This window comes from Aquarana catesbeiana, linkage group LG11 (genome assembly GCF_042186555.1).
Source record: "Aquarana catesbeiana isolate 2022-GZ linkage group LG11, ASM4218655v1, whole genome shotgun sequence".
In the NCBI taxonomy this organism is placed as follows: Eukaryota; Metazoa; Chordata; class Amphibia; order Anura; family Ranidae; genus Aquarana; species Aquarana catesbeiana.
Genome location: NC_133334.1, coordinates 25,047,763 through 25,075,585, shown reverse-complemented (window position 1 = coordinate 25,075,585; position 27,823 = coordinate 25,047,763). Strand labels below are relative to the sequence as shown.

Here is a 27,823-nt window from a genome sequence, read left to right as displayed (position 1 = left end):
CCCGCTATAAGTCGCTGATCACCATTACCACTATAAAAAAAATAAATTCCAGTATATATTTTATTGTTTGTAAATGTTATAGCTTTTACGCAAACCAATCAATACACACTTATTGTTCATTTTTTTTACCAAAGCTGTATAGCAGATAATTCCTTCCAGACATGAGAAATTATCTGAAACCACTAAGTAAATAAAATAATACCATCCTCTAAAGTTGTAGAATCTCTTTACAATTTGGTATAAGAGTATTATGTGTTATGTTACATATTTTGTAATTTGTTGCACTTAATACATGATGTACTGTTTAATGTTACATTATATTTTGTAGAATTGTACTGTATTTCTATGCAAACTATCTCTCCTTTTGGAGATAAATAAAAACTCTTCTGTAAAAAAAAAAAAAAGTATAGCAGAATACATTTTGGCCAAAATTTATTAAGAGATTTGATTTTTGATTTTTTTTGCATATATTTTATAGCAGAAAGTAAAAAATATTGTTTTTTTTTTTTTAATGTTTTTGTTTATATAATAAAAAAAAAACAGTGGTGATCAAATACCACCAAAAGAAATCTCTATTTGTGTAAACAAATTGATATACATTTCGTTTGGGTACAGTGTTGCATGACTGCAATTGCCAGTTTAAGTAGGGCAGGGCCGCATAGCAAAAAATGGCCTGGTCACGAACCCTTCCGGAGCTAAAGTGACGGCGCTCCAGAAATATACGTCCGCCTACCTGACATTTTTTTTCTCCTTACAGCAGTAACAAGGTGGTCAAAATAGAAGCTAATTTGTATAAATAAGATTCTTAGATTTCTTAGACACCCAATTTTGTAGCGATGAGGCAAGTAAAAATGAACAAACAGTGATTCGCATGAAGAATTATTGCAACCCGTGCCAAGCTGGCCGACTGCAGCAGATCTCTGTCTGGATTAAGGGGGTTCGAGAACAGCTGCAGGCAGGTGACGAGACGTCTGAGATTGTTTCATTTGCAAGACAAATCCCATTGCTCATAAAGTTAATTTTTTTTTTTTTTTACCCTTTTTATTGGGCACATCGGTAAAGTCCAAAAGTCTCCAGCTGTGACTTTTACTCTTTTTTGGGAGATTTCCCAAGGCCACGGCTCTGTCTGGTTTTGTCCATTGGCTGTCCGGTGGGTCGGGTTCCTCCATTGGCAGTTCATCTCTGAGCCCCGTGTCCCCGGCTACACCTCTGCCTCCATGCTGCCCCCTGTGTTGGCCTCGGAAGTTGGTGGCCTCTCCTCCCTCCCATTGGAGAATACTTCTTCCTCTTTCGTGTTCTCGGCGGTGGCGGTTTCCTTGAACACTTTCGTTTCCACAGATTCCTTCTCCTCTTTTATCTTTCTGAAGAAGACATTGGTTTTGTACCTGCAGCAGAAGACATACAATAAAAATTTGTTTTCTACAATGTCTGTATTGTTAGCTCTCTCAATTTTTAATTCTTCCTCCCACCTTTCCTCTGAAGTTCATTACGGCACGTGGCGCAAAATACCCAACAAACCTTTAATGCTGATCTCTGGCCTTCCCTTTCAGTCTTGCACAGTTGTATCGGCTCCTGTCTTGGACTGAAATGGCTTCCTCTGAATTCACTGCACACTGTGGGCTTCTCACAATGTGCATTAGAAGCTGCAGTAGGTCAGCTCATCCATGTCTTTATGGACCTTGCTTGTGCACTGGTCCAAATCATTTGGTGGAGGGGGGATTATGGTGGGGGGTTGTTTTTCAGGGGTTGGGTTTGGCCCCTTATTTCCAGTGAAGGAAACTCTTAAGGCGTCAGCATACCAAGACATTTTGGACAATTTCATGCTCCCAACTTTGTGGGAACAGTTTGGGGACGGCCCCTTCCTGTTCCAAGATGACTGCGCACCAGTGCACAAAGCAAGGTCTATGGATGAGCGAGTTTGGGGTGGAGGAACTTGACTGGCCTGCACCTCAACCCCATAGAACACCTTTGGGATGAATTAGAGTGGAGACTGCGAGCCAGGCCTTCTCGTCCAACATCAGTGCCGGACCTCACAAATTTGCTTCTGGAAGAATGGTCAAACATTCCCATAGACACACTCCTAAACCTTGTGGACGGCCTTCCCAGAAGAGTTGAAGCTGTTATAGCTGCAAATGGTGGGCCAACCCAATATTGAACCCTATGGACTTAAACTGGGATGTCATTTAACGTGATTGTAAAGGCAGAAGGTTTTTTACCTTAATACATTCTATGCATTAAGATAAATAGCCTTCTGTGTGCAGCAGACCCCCTAATACTTACCTAAGCCCCATCTAGATCCCGTAATGTTGTAGGATTGTCTTGGCAGCCTGGGACTCCCCTCCTCATTGGCTGAGACAGCAGCGTGGCGCCATTGGCTCCCACTGCTGTCCAAGTCAGTCAGCAAATAAGGAGAGAAAGGGGGCGGGGCCTGGCTGCAGCTCCATGTCTCAATGGACACAGGGAGCTGTGTCTCTGCTTGGGTGCCCCCATAGCAAGCGGCTTGCTGTGGGGGGCACTCGTCATGAGGGAGGGGCCAGAAGAGTCTAAGGCCCCTTTCACACTGGGGCGGTTTGCAGGTGTTATTGCGCTAAAAATCGCGCCTGCAAACCGACCTAAAACTGCCGCTGCTGTTTCTCCAGTGTGAAAGCCCGAGGGCTTTCACACTGAAGCGGTGCGCTGGCAGGAGAGAAAAAAAACGCCTGCAAAGAGCATCTTTGGAGCAGTGAAGGAGCAGTGTATTCACCGCTCCTAAACCGCTCCTGCCCATTGAAATCAATAGGGCAGCGCGGCAATACCGCCGCTGTAGCGGCGCTATGCGAGCGGTTTTAACCCTTTTTCGGCCGCCAGCGGGGGTTAAAACCGCAGCACTAGTGGACGAATACCGCCGCAAGAACGACGGTAAAGCGGCGCTAAAAATAGCGCCGTTTTACCGCCGACGCCCCCACCGCCCCAGTGTGAAAGGGGCCTAAGAGGGACCTGAGAAGAGGAGGATCTGTGCAAATCCACTGCACAGGGCAGGTGAGTATAAAATGTTTATTTTTAACTAAAAAAACAAATCAAAACAAGACTTTACAATCACTTTAAAGTTCATGTGCGTGTAACACTGGCGAAATCCAAAGCCAGTGTGTGTCATTCTGTCCGAATTCTGATATACTGTGTCCCCGCACTCCGGCCACCATGTTCAATCTCCGGCGCCCTGTGATTGGGCGAATGGGGTCATGTGCAATGGCGGGGATGGCCTGTCCGCAATGTCGGGTGGCACATGCGCAAAGGTTGCTCCTGGAGTCCCACCTCCGCCTTTATGTGGCCTGGTAGTGGTCAGTGCAGGGTAGTTATCAGTGTAGTGTAGTGGTCAGTGTAGTGGTCAGCACAGTATAGTGGTCAGTGTAGTGCAGCACAGTACAGTGTAGTGGTCAGTGTAGTGGTCAGCACAGTGTAGTGGGTAGTGATCAGTGTAGTGTAGTGGTCAGTGCAGTGGGCAGTGCAGTGTAGTGGGTAGTGGTCAGTGCAGTGTAGTGGTCAGTGCAGTGTAGTGGGTAGTGCAGTGTAGTGGGTAGTGTCATGTAGTGGTCAGTGAAGTGTAGTGGTTAGTGTAGTTGTCAGTGTAGTGTAGTGGGTAATGTAGTGGTCAGTGTAGTGTGTAGTGGTCAGTACAGTGTAGTGTAGTGTGTAGTGGTCAGTGTAGTGGGTAGTGGTCAGTGTAGTGGGTAGTGGTCAGTGTAGGGTAGTGGTCAGTGTAGGGTAGTGGTCAGTGTAGGGTAGTGGTCAGTGTAGGGTAGTGGTCAGTGTAGTGTAAGGATGAGCTCCGGCGTGTTTGCATGCTGCACATGCAGAGACCGCCAGGAAGTCGGTACGGCGCTGCGCTAATCACAGGCAGTGAGACATTTTCCCGATGTGCGGCTGCAGAGATCGCAAAATGTCTCACTGCTTGTGATTAGTGTTGCACCGTGCCGACTTTCTGGCGGGCTCTGCATGTGCAGCATGCGAACCCGCCGGAGCTCATCCTTAGTGTAGTGGGTAGTGTAGCGTAGTGGTCAGTTTAGTGTAGTGGTCAGTGTAGTGTAGTGGTCAGTGTAGTGTAGTGGGTAGAGGTCAGTTTAGTGTAGTGGGTAGTGTAGTGTAGTGGTCATTGTAGTGGACAGGTAGGTCACTGTAGTGGTCAGTGTAGGAATAAGGTAGGTTCGTTTAGTGGTCAGGTAGGTTAGTTTAGTAGTCAGGTAGGTCAGTGTAGGAATCATGTAGGTTAGTTTAGTGGTCAGGTAGGTCAGTATAGGAATCAGGTAAGTTAGTGTAGTGGTCAGGGTAGTGTAGTGTGTAGTGGTGGACATTGTAGACATTGTAGTGGACAGGTAGGTCAGTGTTGTGGTCAGTGTAGGAATCAGTTTAGTGGTCAGGTAGGTCAGTACAGGAATCAGGTAGGTCAGTGTAGTGGTCAGGTAGGTCAGTGTAGGAATCAGGCTGGTCAGTACTATTGTAGGAAGGGAAGGGAGTGCTAAAAGTCTGCAGGTTAGGGGGCACAAATTACTTGATTTGCCCCAGGTGCTGACAACCCACACTACACCACTGTGTATATATATATATTGTAGGGGGTCAGACTCAATTTAGGTACAAACTCACAGTTTCTTTAGGAAAAACATCATATTTCATTTACAGGATATTCACAAACAGGAGAAAAAGGGTTCTTGTCATCAAACGAAAATAAACTTCTGATATTTCCTTAGATTGCAAATCTAAGATTCCATGGAGGAACATAAATCCATCAATAACTTTTCCTGCCATTTTAACGTGTTTCACAGGCACCTCGCTACAATATATATTGTTTGTTTGTTTGTTTTAGAAACTAGTTAGTATTTGGCATTACTTACTTCCTAATATAGCAGATGGCGAGTACCACAGCGGCTACGAAAAATACTAGAGCCAGGATGAGCAGTGCGGTCGGCAATTCTGTGTAAGAAAACGAAATTATTACATAGGAAATATTTTGAATGAATGAATAAATAAGTTTATAGTTCTGTGTTTTGAGGTGCATTTTGTAAAAGAAAATCATTAAATATATTTTTAAAACACTAAGCTGGTGTAAAGAAATCATGTAACCTTTTCAGTAGACATGCACTGCCAAATAATTTGTTAGTTTTCGCTTCATTCGTTTTTTTATTTTTTTCGCAAATTTTTTACACTCGAAAATTTGTAAATGAGTAAATTCAAAAATTCGGAAATTCGAAAATTTGGAAATTTGAAAATCCAGAAATTAAAAAATCCAGAAATTAAAAAATCCAGAAATTAAAAAAAAAATCCGAAAATAGGAAATAAAATCCAAAAATCTGAAAATTCCAAATAACTAACTAATAATAACTATTACATTATAGGTATTGGGATTTCCTTTTAAGTTTGGCTGTTGGTGAACATAACGAATTTATCTGAAGTTACGAATTATGTGAAATAACGAATGCCGTCTCTAAACAAATGGAACGGAACAAATAAATAAATATTTTTTATTATTACTATTGTTATTATTATTAATTTGTTACATTCCATTCGTTTAGATACGGCATTCGTTATTTCGGATCATTCGTAACTTCGGATAAATTCGTATTTGTCATATTCACCAACAGCCAAATTTGAAAGGAAATTCCAATACCTATAATTTAATAGTTATTTATTATTAGTAAGACCCCTTTCACACCGAGGGCATTTTGCAGGCGCTATAGTGTTAAAAATAGCACCTGCAATCCGCCCTCAAACAGCTGCAGCATTGTCTGCAGTGTGAAAGCCCGAGGGCTTTCACACCGGAGCGCTGCGCTGGCAAGACGGGGAAAAAGGTCCTCCCAGCAGCTTCTTTGGAGCGGTGTGTTTACCGCTCCTCCACTGTTGCTCCCCATTGAAATCAATGGGGCAGCGCTGGGATACCGCCGGCAAAACGCCGCTATTGTGGCGCATTGCGGGCGGTTTTAACCCTTTCTCGGCCGCTAGCGGGGGGTAAAAGCGCCCCGCTAGCGGCCGAAATGCCCCGCTAATCCGACGGTAAAATGCCGCGGCATTTTACCGCCGCCGCTATGGGCGGCCCGGTGTGAAAGGGGTCTTAGTTATTTGGAATTTTCAGATTTTGTATTCGTTACGTTCAGTAACAGCCAAATTATTTCAGATTTTCGAATTTTGGGATTTTTGTTCTTATTATTTTTGGATTTTCATTCTTTAGAATTTTTGGATTTTCATTCTTTAGAATTTTTTCGGATTTTCACATTTCCAAATTTTTGAATTCCGAATTTTCGGATTTTCTAATTTCCGAATTTTCAAATTTTCTAAATTTTTCATTTTCAAAATTTCGAATTTTCAAATTTTTTGAATTTCCAAATATTTGGAAAAAAATCCTGGAAATTCAAAAAGTTTCCGTGCCGGTTTGTGAAATTTTTTAATGTAAGCAGTTTGTACGTGGTTTTTAGCAGTGCTATGTCAAATAAAATACTACACTTTTTCTTCTTTTTACATTTTTTCTTGGTTTCTATGGTGGTATGGTAGAGTGAAGAAGTTGTCTGTCGGACATCTTATCCTCGTGTGGGCTGCAAAGGATCTTATAGAAAAAGCGCCTATTGACCTTCTTTTGTCTAAAGAGGTCATATTATTGGTCTGGTGAGTGTTTTATCTATAAGCACACAATGGGTGTGTAATTTCTTTATGATGGAGGCAGGGCTCTTGTTAGAAATCATGGGGCCACGTACAGTCCCCCCCCCCCCCCGAAAATATTAAATATTTTTGCTAAAAATTCAGTAAAATCATTATTAGTGCACACAAACACAACACAATTCCTGTTAAAAGGACGGACTGTGGCCAGTAGAAAATGTCCTGGCATCAGTAACAAAGCCCCATTATTCTAGTGTCCCATCTTTGGTTACAGTGGGTGAAATAGTCCCCCATCATTGGTGTCAGTGGGAGGAATATTCCCCCACCATTGGTGACAGTGGGAGAAATAGTCCCCATCATTGGTGACAGTGGGAGAAATAGTCCCCATCATTGGTGACAGTGGGAGAAATAGTCCCCCATCATTGGTGACAGTGGGTGGAAAAGTCCCTCATCATTGGTGTCAGTCGGAGCAATAGCCCCCCATCGTTGGTGTCAGTCAAAGCAATAGCCCCCCATCGTTGGTGTCAGTGGGCGGAATAATGCCCCATCGTTGGTGTCAGTGGGCGGAATAATGCCCCATCGTTGGTGTCAGTGGGCGGAATAATGCCCCATCGTTGGTGTCAGTGGGCGGAATAATGCCCCATCGTTGGTGTCAGTGGGCGGAATAATGCCCCATCGTTGGTGTCAGTGGGCGGAATAATGCCCCATCGTTGGTGTCAGTGGGCAGAATAATGCCCCATCGTTGGTGTCAGTGGGCGGAATAATGCCCCATCGTTGGTGTCAGTGGGCGGAATAATGCCCCATCGTTGGTGTCAGTGGGCGGAATAATGTCCCATTGTTAATGTCAGTGGGATGAATAGTGCGCCAAGGGCCAGGAAAGGCAAAGGGCCGCAGTTTGGAGACCATTGTTCTACATAGTCTCCTAGGGAAACATGCATAGCTGAGGCTGTCAATCGCCTGCTGTGTGATGGAGGGGGGGAGGGGGCATCTCCTGGGATTGTCTTATGTTGCATTGACTGTTAGAAGTTACTCATATAGCAGAGGAATGAGAGAGGAGTCAGAAATTATGTTAGGTGCTTTGGGCTCAAGGCTAGAACACAATATATAGGGAAACGCTCTGTTCATTTTTCATTTCAGGGGTTTACAGCCATAAAAATGTAGCACCCTCTAGTTAGGGCGGGTTTTTCTGGCAGAGTAGGAACATTTAGGCAGGCCTAGCCTGTTTGTTTTCATCCTGGGCTGGGAGTGGCTCAGGATAGCAGCTGGTGACTTACAGGCAGCATCACTGAGACTTCCCTCTTCTTTCTAGAGCTTGCTGGAAAGATCTGGAAAGAGAGGAGGAGAGGAGAGGAGGAGCTGCCTGGGGTGGTTTGGGGAGCCCTGACCAATCCCCAATCTGGATTGGAAGGGGGCAGGCCTCCTTAAATACCTGGGGTCAGCCCAGCTGGGGAGGAGTTGTTGGGTGGAAGAGCTGGAGTGAGAGTGTGTGGAGGCTGTCGGGGCCCACGGGGAGCTCCCCAGTCTGAGGGGGGGTGACCCTGAGCTGGGGCTCAGGTGCACCCAGGAGGAGTGACGAGATCAGGCGCGAGTAGAGGACAGCCGATCGGCTTCTCTCCTGATGGGGGAGGGGGGGGCAGTGCTGATAATCAGCGCATTGATTATCAGAGCAGACGGGATGCCCACCCATGACCACCAGGTAAGCCAACTAGGGCCCACCAGGGATACCAATCAGTGCCCATTAGGGATGGCACTCTGTGCCCATCAGTAATATCTGCCAGTGCCTCCTGATCAGTGCTGCCTATCAGTGCACATCAGTGTCGCCTATAAGTGACCTTCAGTGCCACCTATCAGTGCCAGCTATGAGTGCCCATCAGTGCCACATATGAGTGCCCATCAGAGCCATCTATCAGTGCCGCCTATCAGTGCTGCATATACGTGCCTCATCATCAATGCCACCTCATCAGTGCAAATCAGTACTGCCTCATCAGTGCCCGTCAGTGAAGGAGAAAACCTACTTATTTACAAAGGATTTGTAACAGAAATTAAGAAAAACGTATTTTTTCAAAATTTTCGGTCTTTTTTTATTAAAAAATTAAAAATTAAAATCGCAGAGGTGATCAAATACCACCAAAAGAAAGCTCTATTTGTGGGGGAAAAAATGCTAAAAATTTAGTTTGGGTACATGACCGCGCAATTGTCATTCAAAATGTGATAGCACTAAAAGCTGAACATTGGTCTGGGCAGGAAGGTGTATAAGTGCCCTGTACTGAAGTGGTTAAAACCGAACACATATGAATTACACAGGTTCTGTGGCTGATTAAGGTGGTAATTAAACTCATTTGGTACCTTGTCTGCATAAAATTAGCCTCAGAACCTGTGTAGTTCACATGTGTTCGGGTTTAAAGGGATGAGGTGGCAACCCTAGTTCACACATGTGTTATGGCGGCCGCGGTGCGGTTTTAAATAGGGTCCTGTGTATTTTTGGGTCTGTTTCAGGTTCAATTACAGGTAAAAATGTGCACCTGAACCGGTGAACAGAAACGCAACAGACTGCCGCACTGAAACCGCAGTCGCATAGGTGTGTACCCAGCCTATAGCAATGTCTCTCTGCCTATAACTGTCTTGTAGTTGGATGCTTTGCCCTGCGATCACTTATACTGGCCATTCATGTAACAATACAATTATTTTTGTTTCAATGAAAGAATAGCATTGTTTTTGTCTCCAGGAAATGCAGCCGCTACAGATCAGCAGTTCATGGGGGCAATACATTAAAACTACATTTTGTAACAAAAGAAAATGTCTAAAAAAAAAATGACTTTACTTCCAAATACGATTTTTTCGCTCTGTCGTGCTGCTTGGTTTTCCCATGAGTTAGTCGGTTCTTCTGTTGGTGGTTGAGTTGTCATCCTTGGTGGTGTAGCTCGTGGAACCTGTTTTGGTGTTGTAGCTGATGGAACCTGTTTTGGTGTTCTAGCTGGTGGAACCTGTTCTGGTGTTGTAGCTGGCGGAGCCACTTTTGGTGGCAATCTTTTTGCTGTTATCAGCGTGGTATGCAATGGACAGCATGTTGACTCTTCTAATGTGGTTGGTAAGATTGGCCAGGCTGTTGATCTCTCTTGTGGTTCCGGGATCTGTTGGTGGGTGGTTGGCAGTAGCGGGGGTGCAGTGGTTGGCTCCACAGTGCTTGGGGGTAGAGGTACCATGAGCTCTGGTTTACAGGAATTGATCCGCAGATCTGAAATGAAAGCAGTGACAATTGGATGTAATCAGGTCAATATATGCTAGCTTTCTAGACTACAACTCCAAGAACTTCTCCCTTGTTGGTCTCCATCAATTGCTATTTGCAAATGACCAGGCCAGCTGATGACCAAGCCAGTAAAATGTATTTGTGAGTATGGTGGACATGTCCAGTGATGGGAACATGCCTATAGGCAAACACATATTAAATATTAAATACGCTATATCAAACACCCTATGGAAGCGTTTCTTCTTAGATCACCACATACTATCAATTTAAGCTAATGACACTCATCTGCCATGACTATGCTATTAAATATGGCTTGTTATCTGCTATGCCAATAACCCCACCCTTCCATCTAATGACCACACCACGCAGAATTGGAGTAAATTGGCCATAGCAGACATTTTTATTAGCCAAAATATAAATATCCAATAATTAACATATCATAACATATCAAAACATAACATCCAGTTTATTAAAGAAAGGAGCCCAAGGTCCCAATAGGCATAAAACCAAACCGTACCTGCTAGTCACTTCTAAGGCCTCCAGTCGCAAAAACCACCGACTCAGAGACAACTCGCAGGTACCTATACACCAACTGGGAGTTGTACCTCAGACGGGTCCCTACACCATACCTTTTTGTGCCCATATGACCTAAAAAGACCTTGCACCCCATCAATTGTGACAACCGGCTTCCCTAGGACACTCAATTCACATAACTCAAAATACCCACCAGATGTAGGGCGGGAGGGTGGGAAGTTGTTCCACACTCTTCTTCCTTCCGGCTGGAGACCACCCCCTTGTTCCATCCCCTAATCACTTCCCCCCAAAGCTCCACCCAGCCCCCATACAACTTTGAACAGCCCTGAGTAATGCCCCTGAAATGCCCCTTACTATTAACTCCCTGTGCCTGAAGCCCCTTTAACCCCTGTCATGCCGGCCCTCCATTTATTGCCTTGGGGTTCTACTCCGGGCCTCTCTTTAAACAAGTTATAGCAAAAGCATTGAAATTGCCTACCATAAACCCACAGGAGTGTCACGGATGAGAATCAATGATAAAATTACTGCAATATTGGAAGATGGAGAGGACTTGTTTGAGAAGGTGCGGTCCCCATGGATCCAACACCACTCACTCCCGGATTTCAACCGCTGCCTCCTAAACCTCCAAACCCACTGGATGGATTATTTAAATGGCCTTGACAACTTGAAACAATCCCCCTAGCAACACGCCCCCCCCCCCACTAGGAGTACAAATGGAATGCTATAACAAGAGGTGCCTAATCAAGGACTTCATGGCAGGATCATCAGGTGTCTTTTGGAATGTTAAAGCTTAAAATAGGATTTTTATTACAGCTTACCTGTAAAAATCCTTTTCTTGGAGTACATCACGGGACACAGAGCCTTAAGTAATTACTTAATGGGTTATGGACCACCTTCAGGTGTTGACACTGGTATACCCAATCAAGGAAGTTCACTCCCTATATAACCCCTCCTCCTTCCAGGAGCACATCAGTTTTTGTAGCAAAGCAATATACTTAAATCCCAAAAGAGGGGCGGGACCTCTGTGTCCCATGATGTACTCCAAGAAAAGGATTTTTACAGGTAAGCTGTAATAAAAATCCTATTTTCTTTATAGTACATCATGGGACACAGAGCCTTAAGTAATTACTTAATGGGATGTCCCATAGCAATGCTACTTGAGGGGAGGGAGAAACCACCCGCAGGGTACCCCCAGACTTGAGGACCTATACTGCTGCCTGCAGCACACTGCGCCCAAAGGTGATATCCTCATACCTCCTTACCTCCATCTGATAACATTTTTGGGAATGTAAGTACTGAAGACCAAGTTGCGGGATTATAGATCTGAGCCATGGAGGCCTGGTGACTCACTGCCCAAGAAGCACTAACCGACCTGGTAGAGTGCATCCTTCCTTGAAAAGGGGAATCTTAGCCCTTAAATTATAAGTTTAAATTATAACTTGCCGAATCCACTTAGCTACAGTGGATTTCGACGCTGCCTGTCCTTTCTTAGGATGCACTAGCAAAATAAATAAGACATCAGTCTTAAGAATCTGAGAAGTTGTCTTTAAATAGATTCTTACTGCTCTCACCACATCAAGACAATGTAGTGACTTTTCTTCCCTGGAACATGGTTTTGGAAAAAAACAATGGCAGAACAATATCTTGGTTCAGGTGAAAACCTGAAGCTACTTTTGGCAAAAAGTCTGGACGAGGGCGTAACACCACTCTGTCCTCATGAATAATCAAATATGGCTCTTTACAAGAAAGAGCAGCCAATTCTGAAACCCTCCTTGCTGAGCATATAGCAACCAAAAATACCAGCTTCCTTGTCAGAAGGACTAAGGGAATATGCTGTATTGGTTCAAATGGCTGTTTTTGTAACACTGACAAAACTAAATGCAAGTCCCAAGGGCTGAAGGGTGATTTAACTGGTGGATTAATCCGCATCACCACTTGCATAAAACCCCCAGATTAAAGAATGCGTAGCAAGCGGTCTTTGAAATAAAATCGATAAGGCTGAGACTTGGCCCTTAATAGTACTCAGGGCCAATTTCATCTCTACGCCTATTTGTAGAAAGGCAAGAATTCTGCCTATGATAGATCTCCGAGGGTGCCAACCCTTGGATTCACACCAGGAAACATAAGCCCTCCAGACTCTCTAATATATAGTTCTGGAAGCTGGTTTTCTTGCATTAATCAAAGTAGACATAACTGACCCGGAAAGCCCAAGTTTTTTCAGAGTGTGGGTTTCAATAGCCAGGCCCTTAAATTTAGCGTTTGTAAAGTAGGATGAATATTGGCCCCTTTGAGAACAGGTCTGGCCTTAGTGGAAGGGACCATGGGTCCTCCACTGCCATCTTTACGATTTCTGCATACCATGACCTTCTGGGCCATGCTGGTGCTGCCAGAATTACCGGTTTTCTTTCCAGCCTGATCCTGCAAAAAAGTCAAGGCAGCAATTGAATAGGGGGAAATGCATAGATCAGTGAGAACTGATCCCACGGTATCACCAATGAATCTGTTCTGCATGCGAAAGGATCCTTTGTTCTGGACACAAAGTTGACTCACTTTATGCTGAACTGGATGCTAGAAGATCTACTTCAGGAGTCCCCCATCTTTGGCAAACAGCCCGAACATATGTCAGGGAGAAGAAACCATTCCCCTGGGAATAATCTGCTGGCGACTTAAGTAGTCCGCATGCCAATTTGCTATTCCCGGAATGAAGACTGCCGGCACAGAATATTTCTTTCTGCCCAAGTTAGAATATGGTTCACCTCTCTCTGCGCCAAGATATTCTTGGTGCCCCCTTTGGTGATTATTATAGGCCACAGCCGTGGCATTAATGGATTGGATCCTGTCAGGACAATCCCTTAACCTGGAAGTCCAGGCTTTCAGAGCCAGACGCACTGCCCGAATCTCTAGGATGTTGATGGGCAAGGCTCTTTCGGTTCTTGAACACTGTCCTTGGACAGTTGTCTTCTCTGTCATTACCACTTTCCAGATAAGTGGGTCTGAAGGATTTAGCTTTTAGCAGATTCTTTAGTAACCACCAATTGAGGCTTTGGGACACCCTTGGGGACAGCCGTATTGGCAAGTCCAAAGCTTGGATTTTTTTGTTCCAAGCAAATAGAATACTGTTTTGAAAGAGTCTTGAATTGAACGGAGCATAGGGGACTGCTTCGAATGAAGCCACCATCCTGTCTGACAACCTCATGCAAAGGCGAATGGAGGGATCTCCTTTTGACCTGACCATCCGCACCAACTCTCTTATGGAGTTGTTGTAATGAGTACACCTTACTCCAAACACCGATTGGTCTATTAGCAATAGATCGTCTAGGTATGCCAAGACTGTTTATGCCTTGTGCCCTTAACCTGACTAGAGGTGGGGCTAGCACTTTTGTGAACACTGGAGTGCTGTAGCTGGCCTGAAGGGCAAGGCTACAAACTGAAACGCTGTTGTTCTACTTCAAACCACAGAAACCTTTGGAGAGCGGGAAATATATGGACATGCAGATATGCATCACTGATGCCGATAGACGCCAGAAGTTTTCTTCCTTGTAGGATAGAAACTACTGACCTGATCGACTCCATAGAAAGGAGCGGATCCTCAGGAACTGATTTAGATTCTTTAGATCTAGAATGGATCTGTTGAATTTCTGCGTGGATCTGTACATGTACAGGAAATGCATGAAAAAGGCAGTGAAGGTTTTAAGGAACCTAAGAAGAAACAGGACCATCAGCTGACTCTACTAGGAGGTAGCTTGAAAAAAGCACGAACCATCTCTGTAAGAGATTTGTGCCAGCAATCTCTCAGATTGCGAGGCTGAAAAAAAGGTTCAACTCCAGTTCTCTCTTCCGCAGAGGAGTAATCGGTTTGCCTTTCTTTCCTGATCACCCGACGGTAACCCCTCATCCTCTACCCACTGTCCCCTTGATAAGGGGTCTAAGGGGGGGTCTAACATGCTTCCTATACTTGGATAGCGGATGCGATTAAAGTCGCTAATTTTCCTTCTAGGCCCTGCAGGACGGAGGAAAAAAAAACGCATTTTCAATCATGCATACAGGGGCTGAATGTTTTCTCCTCTTAGAGTCTGACGGTGGAGGTCGTCACCACTGCCTAGAGGCAGCTGCCCCTGGCGCAGGGGGAAGGAGTCAGTTTTAATAAAAGGACGTTTATACCTTCTTTTGGACAAAAGAGTACCTTTCCTGCTGGAAATCATTTGGATGGATTTGACCAAATCTTCCCCAATGAAAAGGGAAACTAGTCAGAAGCATTTTTGCAAGATGCTTCGGCTGACCAACTTTTTAACCACAGGGTCCTACGCATGTGCTTTTAGCACAAGAGCGAGGCGGGACGCTTGGTGGATAGAGTCTTTTAATGGAGACTATGGCAAAACATAGCGCCTTTGGTAGGAGGATTTAAAAAAAAATTCCAACTTCTTATCTGTTGGATCCTTAAGCATTTGTGCATCTTTACTGATGCTGGAAATCGCAGCGTCTACTGCTGGTACTTTCCATCCTTTGTGAATTTTTCCTCCATGATAGAGAACTGAGAAACTCTTTGGAGCGAGAAAATGCTTATCTGGATGATCCCATTCAGCATAAATAAGCCCTTCTAGAAATGCATGAAAAAGGCTGTAAAGGTTTTTTTTTGTTTTTATAAAACCCAAGGAAAAGGACCGAACTTTCAGCTGATTAGGAGTAGCATAAAAAGTGGAATGAACCATCTTCGTAATGCCGTGTACACACGACCGGACTTTTCGTTGGACTAACCCCCTTAGGACTTTTCGACGTAGTTCCAACGAAACCGACTTGTCTACACACGATCACACCAAAGTCCGATCAGTTCGAACGTGATGACGTACGACCGCACTAGAATAAGGAAGTTCATAGCCAGTAGCCAATAGCTGCCCCTTGCGTCCTTTTTTTTTCCGTCGGACTAGCATACAAACAGCTTTTTTCGATCAGACTCGAGTCCATCAGAAAGATTTGAAACATGTTCTATTTCTAAAGTCTGACAGATTTTTCGACAGAAAAGGTCCGATGAAGCCCACGCACGATCGAATTGTCCGACGGATTCGTTCCGTCGGACCAGTTCGGTCGAAAAGTCCGGTCGTGTGTACACGGCATTAGAGTTTGTACCATCAATCTGTCAGATTGCGAGGTTGCAGAAGGTTCATCAACCGTTGTTTCCTCCACAGAGGAAAATTCGGCTTGTTTTTCCCCCCGTGATCGTCTGAGGGTAATACCTCATCCTGTGCCCACTGTTCCCTTGGAAAAAAGGGGTTTGAGGTGGGGGAGGGGAGTCTAGCATGCTTCCTATTCCCTAATTTTCCTTCTAAGCCCTTTTTTTTTTTTTTTACTAATTTGGGCCAGTTTTCCTTTAATAGAAAAAAAAATTAGGAGGAGATATATAGAAATATTAACTACCAAATAAAAGCCCAATTTGTCCCGAAAAAAAAACGCACCAGGAGCTACAAAGTAGCTGTGATGATATGTACAGTTTTACCAACACGTGTCAAAGGTATTTTTTTTTAGGAAGTCCACCAGACGTATAGACTCAATCTATATACAGCCAGCAGCATAGGAGCAGCATGGGAGCAGGAAACAGAGAGGTTGCGGTTACAGCCTTCCCCCAGGCTGCTCCACCTTCTGATTGGCTAATACAGCTGTCAGTCCAATGGAAGTAGAGCAAAGAGGAAATATATGGATTTGACCTGGGACGAGAAGAGCCAACATTCTTGCAATCTATCTCCTATACCTAAATACCACGTTCCACTCTTTTTTTTTTTTTTTTTAATAAATCCCACCCCACACTGTGACTGGACAGTGAAAGGAGAAGCAGCACATTGATGAGTTCACCTCTGTCACACTGGTTTCTCCACCTATCAGCATGGTTCCTTGCAATTGCAGCACACCCAGAGCTGCTGTTATGCCGCGTACACACGACCGGACTTTCCGTCAGAAAAGGTCCGACTGAACAAATCCGTCGGACATTCCGATCGTGTGTGGGCTTCATCTGACCTTTTCTGTCAAAAAATCTGACGGACCTTAAGAAATAGAACATGTTTCAAATCTTTCCGACGGTCTCGATTCCTATTGAAAAAAACGTTAGTCTGTATGCTAGTCCGACAGACCGAAAACGACGCAAGGGCAGCTATTGGCTACTGGCTATTGAACTTCCTTTTTTAGTCCGGTCGTACGTCATCACATTTGAAACTATTGGACTTTGGTGTGCTCATGTGTAAGCAAGTCCGTTTCATCGGAACTCCGTCGAAAAGTCCTTCAGAGGTTCAGTCCGACGAGAAGTCCGCTTGTGTGTACACGGCATTAGAAATCACCGGGGGCCCGTACAGCCTTGTGTTTTGCTGTCTTTGTATGAGATCAGCGACTCAAGGTATTGAAGCCAGATAACTAAAAACAGCCAGACAACCAGCATTTTCAGAAAAAAAAGCATACTCACCAGAAGCGTTGAAACAATAGGAGCTGAAGTTATGGGACAGCGGTACAGTCCAGGTGAGAACCCCGGTTAGGTTCCTTCCACATTTTTCATTGTTTTGAATTCGTGAAATAACTCCAAATTTCTCCTTCACCCACCCATAGCTGTAGAGGAGAGGAATAGCCATTGTATCACAAATATAAAGGCGATGATGTCACAGTATATTTAAAGTCGATGATGTTTACCAAAAGTTTATGTAAAGTTACTCCTGTATGGTTATTTTTCATTCATCTTGATTCAGATATTTGGTTATCCGAAGTATAGGGTGTGCATATACACTATATTACCATAAGTATTGGGACGCCTGCCTTTACACACACATGAACTTTAATGGCATCCCAGTCCGTAGGGTTCAATATTGAGTTGGCCTGCCCTTTGCAGATATAACAGCTTCAGCTCTTCTGGGAAGGTTGTCCACAAGGTTTAGGAGTGTCTCTATGGGAATGTTTGACCATTCTTCCAGAAGCGCATTTGTGTTGGACGAGAAGGCCTGGCTCGCAGTCTCCTCTCTAATTCATCCCAAAGGTGTTCTATTGGGTTGAGGCCAGCCAAGTTCCTCCAACCCATACTCGCTCATCCATGTCTTTATGGACCTTGCTTTGTGCACTGGTCCAAATCATTTGATGGAGGGGGGATTATGGTGTGGGGATGTTTTTCAGGGGTTGGGCTTGGCCCCTTAGTTCCAGTGAAGGGAACTTATACGGCATCAGCATACCAAGACATTTTGGACAATTTCATGCTCACAACTTTGTGGTAACAGTTTGGGGATGGCCCCTTCCTGTTCCAACATGACTGCGCACCAGTGCACAAAGCACTTCTCTCCCCCACGGGCATCACGGCAGCTCCCGTCTTCTCCCTCCTCCTCACAGCCAGTCAGGATGCTTCTTTCTGCCAATCAGGAAACGGGTCTCAGACCCCCTTCCTGATTGGCCGGGAAGGAGAATCAGTGTGAAAATAGCAAATATTAAATCGCTATTATCACACAACTGGGTGGGCTCGGTTCGCAGTGCTCTGCGTCCCGAGACTACCCTATATTGAAGCCTATTAGAGCCTCTGGCTCTAATCACGTGCTTCAAAAAAACAGCCCCCCATTGAAATCCATTTTTTCGGTGTCCCGCATGGGAGCCGGACGCATGGATAGGGGGGGCAGCGCACATGCGCTTCTAATGGACGGGCCGCTCTGAATCCTGGTAAACCACTACGTATACGTACGGTGTGGTCGGCAAGTGGTTAAGCAAGTAGGAGTGGGGGTGTGATCTAGTAAAATCCATTTATTTTTTTTAGGCAGAAATGAAAAATTTGATCCCTTGCTGATTTTGTAAGTTTGGCTATTTACAAAGAAATGAAGGGTCTATCATTTTTATCATAGGTGTATTTTAAATGATAGAGACAGAATATCAACCAAACATCCAGAAAAAAAACACATAAAACTTATGTAAAAAATTGAGTAAAATAAGTATTTGATCCCCAAGCAAAACATGACTTAGTACTTGGTGGAGAAACCCTTGTTGCAAAGCACAGAGGTCAGACGTTTCTTGTAGTCGGTGACCAGGTTTGCACACATCTCAGGAGGGATTTTGGTCCACTCTTCTTTACAGATCTTCTCTAAATCCTTAAGGTTTCTTGGCCATCACTTGACAACTTGAAATTTCAACTCCCTCCATAAATTATATAGGATCAAGGTCTGGAGACTGGCTAGGCCGCTCCATGACCTTAATGTGTCTCTTCTTGAGACACTCCTTTGTTGCCTTGGTGGTATGCTTTGGGTCATTGTAATGCTGGAAGACCCATCCACGACCCATCTTCAGTGTTCTGGCTGAGGGAAGAAGGTTCTCATCCAAGATTTTACAATACTCCCCCCCGTTCATTGGCTCCTCAATGCTGCAAAGTCGGCTTGTATCTTTAGCAGAGAAACAGCCCCAAAGCATCATGTTTCCACCTCCGTGCTTGACTGTAGGGATGGTGTTCTTAGGGTCATAGTCAGCATTTATTATTCCTCCAAACACAGCGAGTCGAGTTAATGCCAAAGAGCTCAATTTTGGTCTCATTTGACCACAGCACTTTCTCCCAATCCTTCTCCGAATCATTTAGATCTTCATCGGCAAACTTTAGATGGGCCTGTACATGTGCCTTTTCTCACTTTTCTCATGAATATCCTTACCCCATGAGGAGAAAGCTTGCATGGAGCTCCAGACCGAGGGCAATGATTGATGGTTATTTTGTCTTTCTTCCATATGCGAATAATCGCTCCAACAGTTGTCTCCTTCTCACCAAGCTTCTTTCTGATGGTCTTGTAGCCCATTCCAGTCTTGTGCAGGTCTACAATCTTCTCCCTGACGTCCTTTGACAGCTCTTTGTTCTTGCCCATGATGGTGAGGTTTGAATGGAAGAAAGTGATTCTGTGGACAGGTGTCTTTTATACACATAACAAGTTATCTTTGGAGCACCTTCTTAAATTGACAGGACTGATCTGTGTACCACATGAGCACCTACTGTAGCCAGTCTGTGGGAGCCAGAATTATTGTTGGTTGGTAGGGGATCAAATACCTTATTTTACTCACTGAACTGCAACTCAATTTATAACATTTGTATCGTGTGTTTTTTTCTGGTTGATATTCTGTCTTTATCATTTAAAATACACCTATGATAAAAATTATAGACCCTTCATTTCTTTGTAAGTGAGCAAATCTACAAAATCTGCAGAGATCAAATAATTATTTTCCCCCACTGTATCATAGAATTATATTCTAAAACGAATGCACAAATTCCCTTTTGGAAAGCAGAAGAGGCGCCAGTACTGCTTCTGGTTAGGGGCAGTTAAAAAGCACCTTTAGTGATGGCTATATGGGCCTCACCTACTGATCACCAGGAATATCTCCCCAGGTAAAAGTCCAGCAAGAAACCCAGATGGCGACCATCTTTTGCCCACCTACCTGCACGTCTCGAAGCCGAAGCTCCAAGCTTTCTGAACGTTGGCCCTGCTGGCGAGTTGTAACCCAAGAATCTCACATGCAGTCTCTGCCATTGTGTAATTAAACTTCTTCTCTACGAGAAATACTCCAGCTGTTCTGCATTTTAACGGCAGCAGGTCTGCAAAGTACAAACAAGAGTAAGAAAAGGGAATTTGCGGTATTTATTCATGCTCCAACCAAGCAAACACACAGAAAAAATACACCAATATAAAATGTTTTGCTTGTCAAGATTGTTTTGACTCTGTTAAGCCACTTTTGGGGTTCACACACCGTTGTCACATTGCCTAGATAGAAGTGTATTGCCGTCTTTTATACTACAGTAAAGGTAGCAGTGTCACCTCTTCACCCCCAGACTATGCTCCTCTATGCTCTCCCCCTCCTGCAGACTGACAACACAGAGCTCAGCATTTTGAGCCCTGACTGGCTGACAGGGCTGGCCTGAGGGGTAGGCCGTAGAGGTGGCCGACTTGGGGGCTTCAGCAGAAGGGGATGCAAATAAGGCAGGACCTGCAACCTGCACTAGTGAAGGTCTTCACAGCTTATGGGAGGCATACGTCAGCCCTTTTACAATGCTTGTTCCACAACTGCTGACTAACACTGCTCATCCTCCCTCTTCCTATATGATTAAAAGAGAAAAATTAGACTATATAGGCCAAACACTGAGTATAGGAACCAAATGTAAAATGATAAAATTTTATTGTACACCATATCTGAAAAAAGTCATACAACATGTATGCATATTTGTAGTTAAAAAACAGTTACAAATTTGTACTTATGGGCTGAATCAGCCGTATAAGTTCATAGAGCATTACATGTTGACATGCTTTATAAGTTTCAATGCTGGTTAGCAGTGCTCATGTGTCGACGCGTTTTGCCAAGGATAGCTTCATCAGGACGCATGAAAACATTACTGCTGTCATCTAGAGAGACAGTACTGCCCTGTACACACGATAGAACAAACGTTGGATGTGAGCTTGTTGTCGGAAAGTCCGACCGTGTGTACGCTCCATAGAACGTTTGTTGTTGGAATTTCCATCAACAAAATGTTTGAGAGCAGGTTCTCAAATTTTCCGACAACAAAACTTGTTGTCGGACATTCCGAGCGTGTGTACATAAGTCCGACGCACAAAAGTCCACGCATGCTCAGAATCAAGCAGAAGAGCCGCACTGGCTATTGAACTTCATTTTTCTCGGCTTGTAGTACGTGTAGTACGTCACCGCGTTCTTGACGTTTGGAATTTCCGACAAGATTTGTGGGATCCCCTGTGTATGCAAGACAAGTTTGAGCCAACATCCTTCGGAAAAAAAAACCCACGGTTTTGTTGTGGGAAAATCCTATGGTGTGTACAGGGAATAACACTTACACAAGTAACAGTATAAATCATAATTCAATATATATGCCCACTCATTGTGTGGGACATACCTCAGCATCAAAGTACCAACATGTAGAAAGCTCCTTGGGTCGGCATAGGAGTATCAAGGATGCTGAGGTATGTCCCCCGCAATGAATGCACATATGTATTAAATTATGAAAAAAGGAAAAAATGCTGCGCTAAAGTGCATAGAAGAATAATAAAAGAGCAGCTGCTAAAACTATGAGATACACATAGAACAAATACAATAAAACAATGTAGCAGCGCTAATATGAAAAAAATTATTGAGTAAGTCCAAAACAACTCGATGTGTCTGAAATGAACAGTTGAATGTGACTAGGATGAATATTGAAGACACAATCCAAAAGGGCACATATGTGAGTGCTGACCAAAACACCTCTTGACGACAGTGCACCACCACATAGATATGCGCTTACCAGAGGCAAGCTATAAGAGAGCCTGCGGCTAATACCCAGCCAGGGCCTTTTCCACAAGGAAGTTGATGTCACACCACCAGCAGAGGGAAACCTGGATCAAATGGCTCAAAGATTGAACGTCAGCCACAATGGGTTAATAAAGATATCACCCAAAAAATAAGGGAGAGAACTCCATAGTGCAGACTGTACCACAATAAGATTTAATATAATAAAGGTAGTACACTTACATTGTGAAGGATAAAAACAAACATGTAAAAACGGCCGGCCAGCAAGCGAACACCTGTCACTGAGAAGCGCGATGACGTCAGTATGTCTACCTCCCTACGTGCGTTTCGTCATCAAAAGACGTCGTCTCGGGGACCTCTGCTGGTGGTGTGACATAAACTTCCTTGTGGAAAAGGCCCTGGCTGGGTATTAGCCGCAGGCTCTCTTATAGCTTGCCTCTGGTAAGCGCATATCTATGTGGTGGTGCACTGTCATCAAGATGTATTAAATTATGCTTCCCTCCTCTCCTTCCTGCTGGTAGCTGCAAGCACACAATAGGATCCTTCAAAATTGAGAGCGGGAGAAGGGTCCAGGAATGTCATATTTACTAGGCCCTTCCTTTCCTGAATAAACACAATGAGTGAACGGTACTGATCACTTACTGTGTTCATTCATAACTGAAACATTTGCTGTATGGGGCAGGCTGCTAGGCTGCTGTCATCTTGCTGCAAAGTGACAGCACAGGAGCAGAGAAAGGGGTTGTCCATGAACACAACACTGTGTTAGTGATTTTAAATTTCATTTTGGATAGATAGGGTGAAGTTCCTCTTTAAGACCACCTCAGCTCAAAAGTGATATGGTCCACAAATATTTAGACAGAATAAAGGTGGATAAAGCACCTTGTCCAGATGGCATCCACCCACGGATCCTAAGAGAATTGAGCTCTGTCATTTCAAAGCCGTTGTTTCGAATTTTTAGGGACTCATTAATTACAGGAATGGTACCTCTGGATTGGCGTAGGGCCAATGTGGTGCCTATATCTAAAAAGAGATCAAAGTCTTTACCAAGTAACTATAGACCTGTTAGTTTAACTTCTATAGTCAGGAAGGTACTGGAGAGTTTAATAAAAGACCACATAGATGGGTTCTTGCTGGTAAAGAAATATTCTAAGTAACAGACAGCATGGATTCATGAAAGACAGAAGATGTCAGACAAATCTGATTTCTTTTTATGAGGAGGTGAGCACAATCTTGGACAGAGGGGGTGGCTGTGGACTTGGCATATTTTTTACATAGCTTGGACCAATGTAACTATGCACATACTATATCCGTAGGAGCCCAAAGGGGGAAGCTCCGCTTATTTGCCTCCACCCCCCCCGCTTCTGTTGCATTTAGCACCTTTTGGGGGGCAGGGGACGGGGGAGTGGGTACCTGGTTTTGACAGGTACCCGCTCCCACTTCCGGCTGAGCTCGCTGCAGTGAAGTCAGCAGGAATTTTGGCCCCCCTCCTCCTTCCCCCGCCACCAGGCCATTCACAAAGCACAGCATGCTTCACGCATGCACAGTATGGAACCCGCTGTGAAGCTGCAAGGCTTCACTGCTGGTTTCCCTTAGTGGCGATGGAGGCGGGAATGCAGACAACTGGAAAAAAATGGTTGAGATGAAGACACCGCTGAATTTGTGCAGAGGTAAGTGTCCTAATATTAAAAGTCAGCAGCTACAGCATTTGTAGCTGCTGACTTTTATTTTTTTATGAAGGAGCCTGGAGCTCCGCTGGAAATTACAGTAGTAGACAAAGCTACTTCAGTGATCTCCACTTGCTCCGGGTTCCCGTGCCAAGCAGCTGCCCTTCTGCATTCTGAACACAGGAGGTTGCCTGCTGGGCACAGGTGCATTTTCTCAGTGGACAACGTGGAGATCATGACCTCACCACCCCGCAACTCAGCCTTGTCCAATCAGAGAATGCTTTGCATTCATTGAGGAAATGCAAAGCAATCTCTAAACGGCGCCTGTTCCATGGGGCCGACCTCCTGTGTTCAGAATGTAGCAGGGCAGCCACTCAGCACAGGACCCGGAAGCCGGAGGAGATCGCTGGAGTAGTGATGTCTACTACAGATTTTCAGCTTCCAAGAGGGGTCCCACAGGTATGATATATACATAGTTACATTGGTGCAAGCTGATCCAATGTAATCCAATGTAAAAATGCCATACCCTGAATTCTTAAAGAATAAGAATTGAATGTGCCGTGCATAAGAAAGTAGGATATTTTAGTATCCTTGGTCTGATGTGCTAGGTGAAGACATTTCAAGATTTCAAGATACCATATAAACATGTCTAGGGAAGCATTTTCAGGACCAGGGACAGCTGTCTAAGTACAGAGGACCCAGATTGCACTGCAAGGCATGCTATTGGCTGGTAGCCATCGGCTCCAACTTGCTTTTCCTATAGGGTCAGGCCACGGAGGGAGTAACTACCTTTAACAGGAAACACACCAAAGACAAGCAGGCTCCCGCAGGTCATTAAGGGACTGAGAAAATATTTACTCTGACAAAAACTGCAGAGTCATTGATGGGCCTGGATCTGTCAGAGGCAACAAAGGTTTTAGCCTTAGGCAAGAAAATTTCAGGCAGGTATTGCACTACTATATGTATACTATGGGGTTGATTTAATAAAACTGGAAAGTGCAAAATCTGGTGCAGTTGTGCATAGAAACCAATCAGCTTCCAGTTTTTTTTTGTTAGTTTTTTAACTACAGATTGAACAAACTCTCTTCCATACCCGTAGGTTAATCCTAGTAACGTGTAAGTTCCCGGATCCCCCTACACATAACTAATGGGTGTGCTCTGTAGGCAACATTTTACTCCTAGAAAAACATATTTTTACACAACGTGGTTGCCCGGGCAAATTTGAAGCGTTGTGGGGCCTGTGGTTGGACACCTGTCGTTGTGGGGCCTGTGGTTGGACTCCTGTCGTTGTGGGGCCTGTGGTTGGACTCCTGTCGTTGTGGGGCCTGTGGTTGGACTCCTGTCGTTGTGGGGCCTGTGGTTGGACTCCTGTCGTTGTGGGGCCTGTGGTTGGACTCCTGTCGTTGTGGGGCCTGTGGTTGGACTCCTGTCGTTGTGGGGCCTGTGGTTGGACTCCTGTCGTTGTGGGGCCTGTGGTTGGACTCCTGTCGTTGTGGGGCCTGTGGTTGGACTCCTGTCGTTGTGGGGCCTGTGGTTGGACTCCTGTCGTTGTGGGGCCTGTGGTTGGACACCTGTCGTTGTGGGGCCTGTGGTTGGACACCTGTCGTTGTGGGGCCTGTGGTTGGATACCTGTCGTTGTGGGGCCTGTGGTTGGACACCTGTGGTTGTGGGGCCTGTGGTTGGACACCTGTGGTTGTGGGGCCTGTGGTTGGACACCTGTGGTTGTGGTTCCTGTGGTTGGACACCTGTGGTGGTGGGGCCTGTGGTTGGACACCTGTGGTTGTGGGGCCTGTGGTTGGACACCTGTGGTTGTGGGGCCTGTGGTTGGACACCTGTGATTGTGGGGCCTGTGGTTGGACACCTGTGATTGTGGGGCCTGTGGTTGGACACCTGTGGTTGTGGGGCCTGTGGTTGGACACCTGTGGTTGTGGGGCCTGTGGTTGGACACCTGTGGTTGTGGTTCCTGTGGTTGGACACCTGTTGTGGTGGGGCCTGTGGTTGGACACCTGTGGTTGTGGGGCCTGTGGTTGGACACCTGTGGTTGTGGGGCCTGTGGTTGGACGGCCTGTGGTTGGACACCCCTGGTCTCAGCCCACGGGAACTTGTATATCAGAGATTGTTTCTGTGCCCAAATAGAACATAAAGGTCTTAAGTTTACTTCCATTAGATGTCTCTTTGTGACTGCACTTTTGGTGGGACGGAGTCATGGTTGTATTGTGCTGGTATATGTTTGAAAATGTCTTTGTAATTACTGCCTTTGGCTATGTAAGCGGATGCAACCTTTATCGTACTGCATTGTTTTGGACTGCTATCTTACCTGTTTAATACAATAAACATTTTCCTGATTTAAAAAAAAAAAAAAAAAAAAAAAAAGATTGAACAAACTGAAGTTAGAAGCTGATTGGCTACCATGCCCAGCTGCACCAGATTTTGCACTCTCCAGTTTTAGTAAATCAATCTCTGTATGTATCATAAAAGGTGTTAAATGTCTAATCATAAAGCCTAGCAGTAACAGGAAAAGCACAGTAAATATCAAAAAGGTGGTTATGTAATGGAAATGTGCATGTAGTCCATACACACCAAAATGGAAACACTAAATTCTTTTAGGCTGAGTTCCCATATGAGCCGCATTCGGTTTACAGCAGGGGTCCGGTGCATGCTGGTTAACTGTTTCAGGTCCGATTTCAGCCTGAATTGTGGGCCTGAAACGGACCAAAAGATACAAAACGCACTGGACCTGCTGCAGAGATATGTGAATCGGCTCCATAGAGAGCCGGTCAAAATCTCCTGCTATTGCAAATTGGATGCGGAGAACCCTCATCCAATGGTGTGAACCCAGCCTTAGCAGATCTTCTAAAGTATTAAAACATGATGTCTGCTCACATGAACTTCTCAAATGTGTGATTTAAAGATAATAACTCTGAGCTGTATAATCTGACATAGCAACCTTTCATTTCAAAATGATTGCTGGGAAATATATAATTTACATTCTAATATAGAAGACTATACTAATATGGAAGATGATATTTCAGTCTACAAAAAACACAAAAAATTAAACCCTTGAAAAGTAACCTGACCCTCCAACATGACCACCAGCTGGACATGACCATAATACAATTCTATTTCATTCTATACATAGAACACTACACCCCCAACATGATCTACCACTGGACATGATCATAATACAATTCTATTATACTCTATACATAGAACACTACACCCTCAACATGACCCACCACTGGACATGTTCATAAAACAATCCTTATACACTCTATACAAAGTGCACTACACCTCCAACATGACCCACCACTGGACATGGTGATAATACAATTCTATTACCCCCTATACATAAAACACTACACCTCCAACATGACCGACCACTGGACATGATCATAATACAATTCTATTATACTCTATACATAGAACACTACACCTCCAACATGACCCATCACTGGACATGATCATAATACAATTCTATTACACTCTATACATAGAACACTACACCCCCAACATGACCAACCACTGGACATGATCATAATACAATTCTATTATACTCTATACATAGAACACTACAACTCCAACATGACCCTCCACTGGACATGATCATAATACAATTCTATTACACTCTATACAAAGAACACTACACCTCCAACATGACCCACCACTAGACATGATCAATATACAATTCTATTACACTCTATACAAAGAACACTACACCCCCAACATGACCCACCACTGGACATGACCATCATACAAATCTATTACATTCTATACATAGAACACTACACCCCCAACATGACCAACCACTGGACATGATGATAATGCAAATCTATTATACTTTATACATAGGACACAACAACTTCAACATGACCCTCCACTGGACTTCATCAACAATTTCAATAACAGCAATTTTACATTTTTTACAATTTGTGATAGTCAGGTCAGATACTCCATTGGACACCGAACTCTTGGTGAAGAATAAGTAGCATTTGCTGTTTTTCCTTTAAACCACACATGGTGGGCTAAACATCCATTTAATTTCTATTCCCCAATTTTTGGTTGAGAATTTCAGAATTTCAGATTTTAGAAAAGATACCCATGGCATCTTCTTACATAACTCATGAATTCCAATTTCCAGTAGCTGGTATTTTTTTTAAACAACATTATTTTTCCATCTTCAAGGTTTGTTAGTAGAAAACCATCTGTCTTTGTCTGTGAGTAGAACGTGGGGCCACTCTTCATTTCCAAAATATATGAACAAAAAAATGAAGTTACATATTACATACCTTTTATATCTATAGAACTGAAGTTTAGGTTTATCCTTAGGAAGAGCGACAAGAGTATGAACGTAAAACCAAGGTGAGAATCCATGTTTGGTTTATAGTTTTCAGCTGGCTGATCCTGTAATCCTCTCTGGTGGGTGGATGAACTATGTGTGAACGTCTGTCGTTCCACACTTCAACAATGAAACCTGGGAAGGAGGGCATCGATT

The 27,823-nt window shown here is 44.3% G+C and overlaps 1 protein-coding gene across 1 annotated transcript; it reads right to left on the bottom strand.

Annotated features, from left to right (window-relative positions):
* Positions 1 to 1,019: 1,019 nt before the first annotated feature.
* On the bottom strand, positions 1,020 to 27,823 carry LYVE1 (lymphatic vessel endothelial hyaluronan receptor 1). The gene is made up of 6 exons (XM_073604084.1): positions 27,618 to 27,823; positions 19,814 to 19,970; positions 16,845 to 16,984; positions 9,440 to 9,853; positions 4,866 to 4,944; positions 1,020 to 1,385 (listed from the first exon to the last, which is right to left on the bottom strand). The coding sequence occupies exons 1-6, from the start codon at positions 27,700 to 27,702 to the stop codon at positions 1,202 to 1,204; spliced, it is 1,059 nt and encodes a 352-aa protein (XP_073460185.1). The 5' UTR covers positions 27,703 to 27,823; the 3' UTR covers positions 1,020 to 1,201.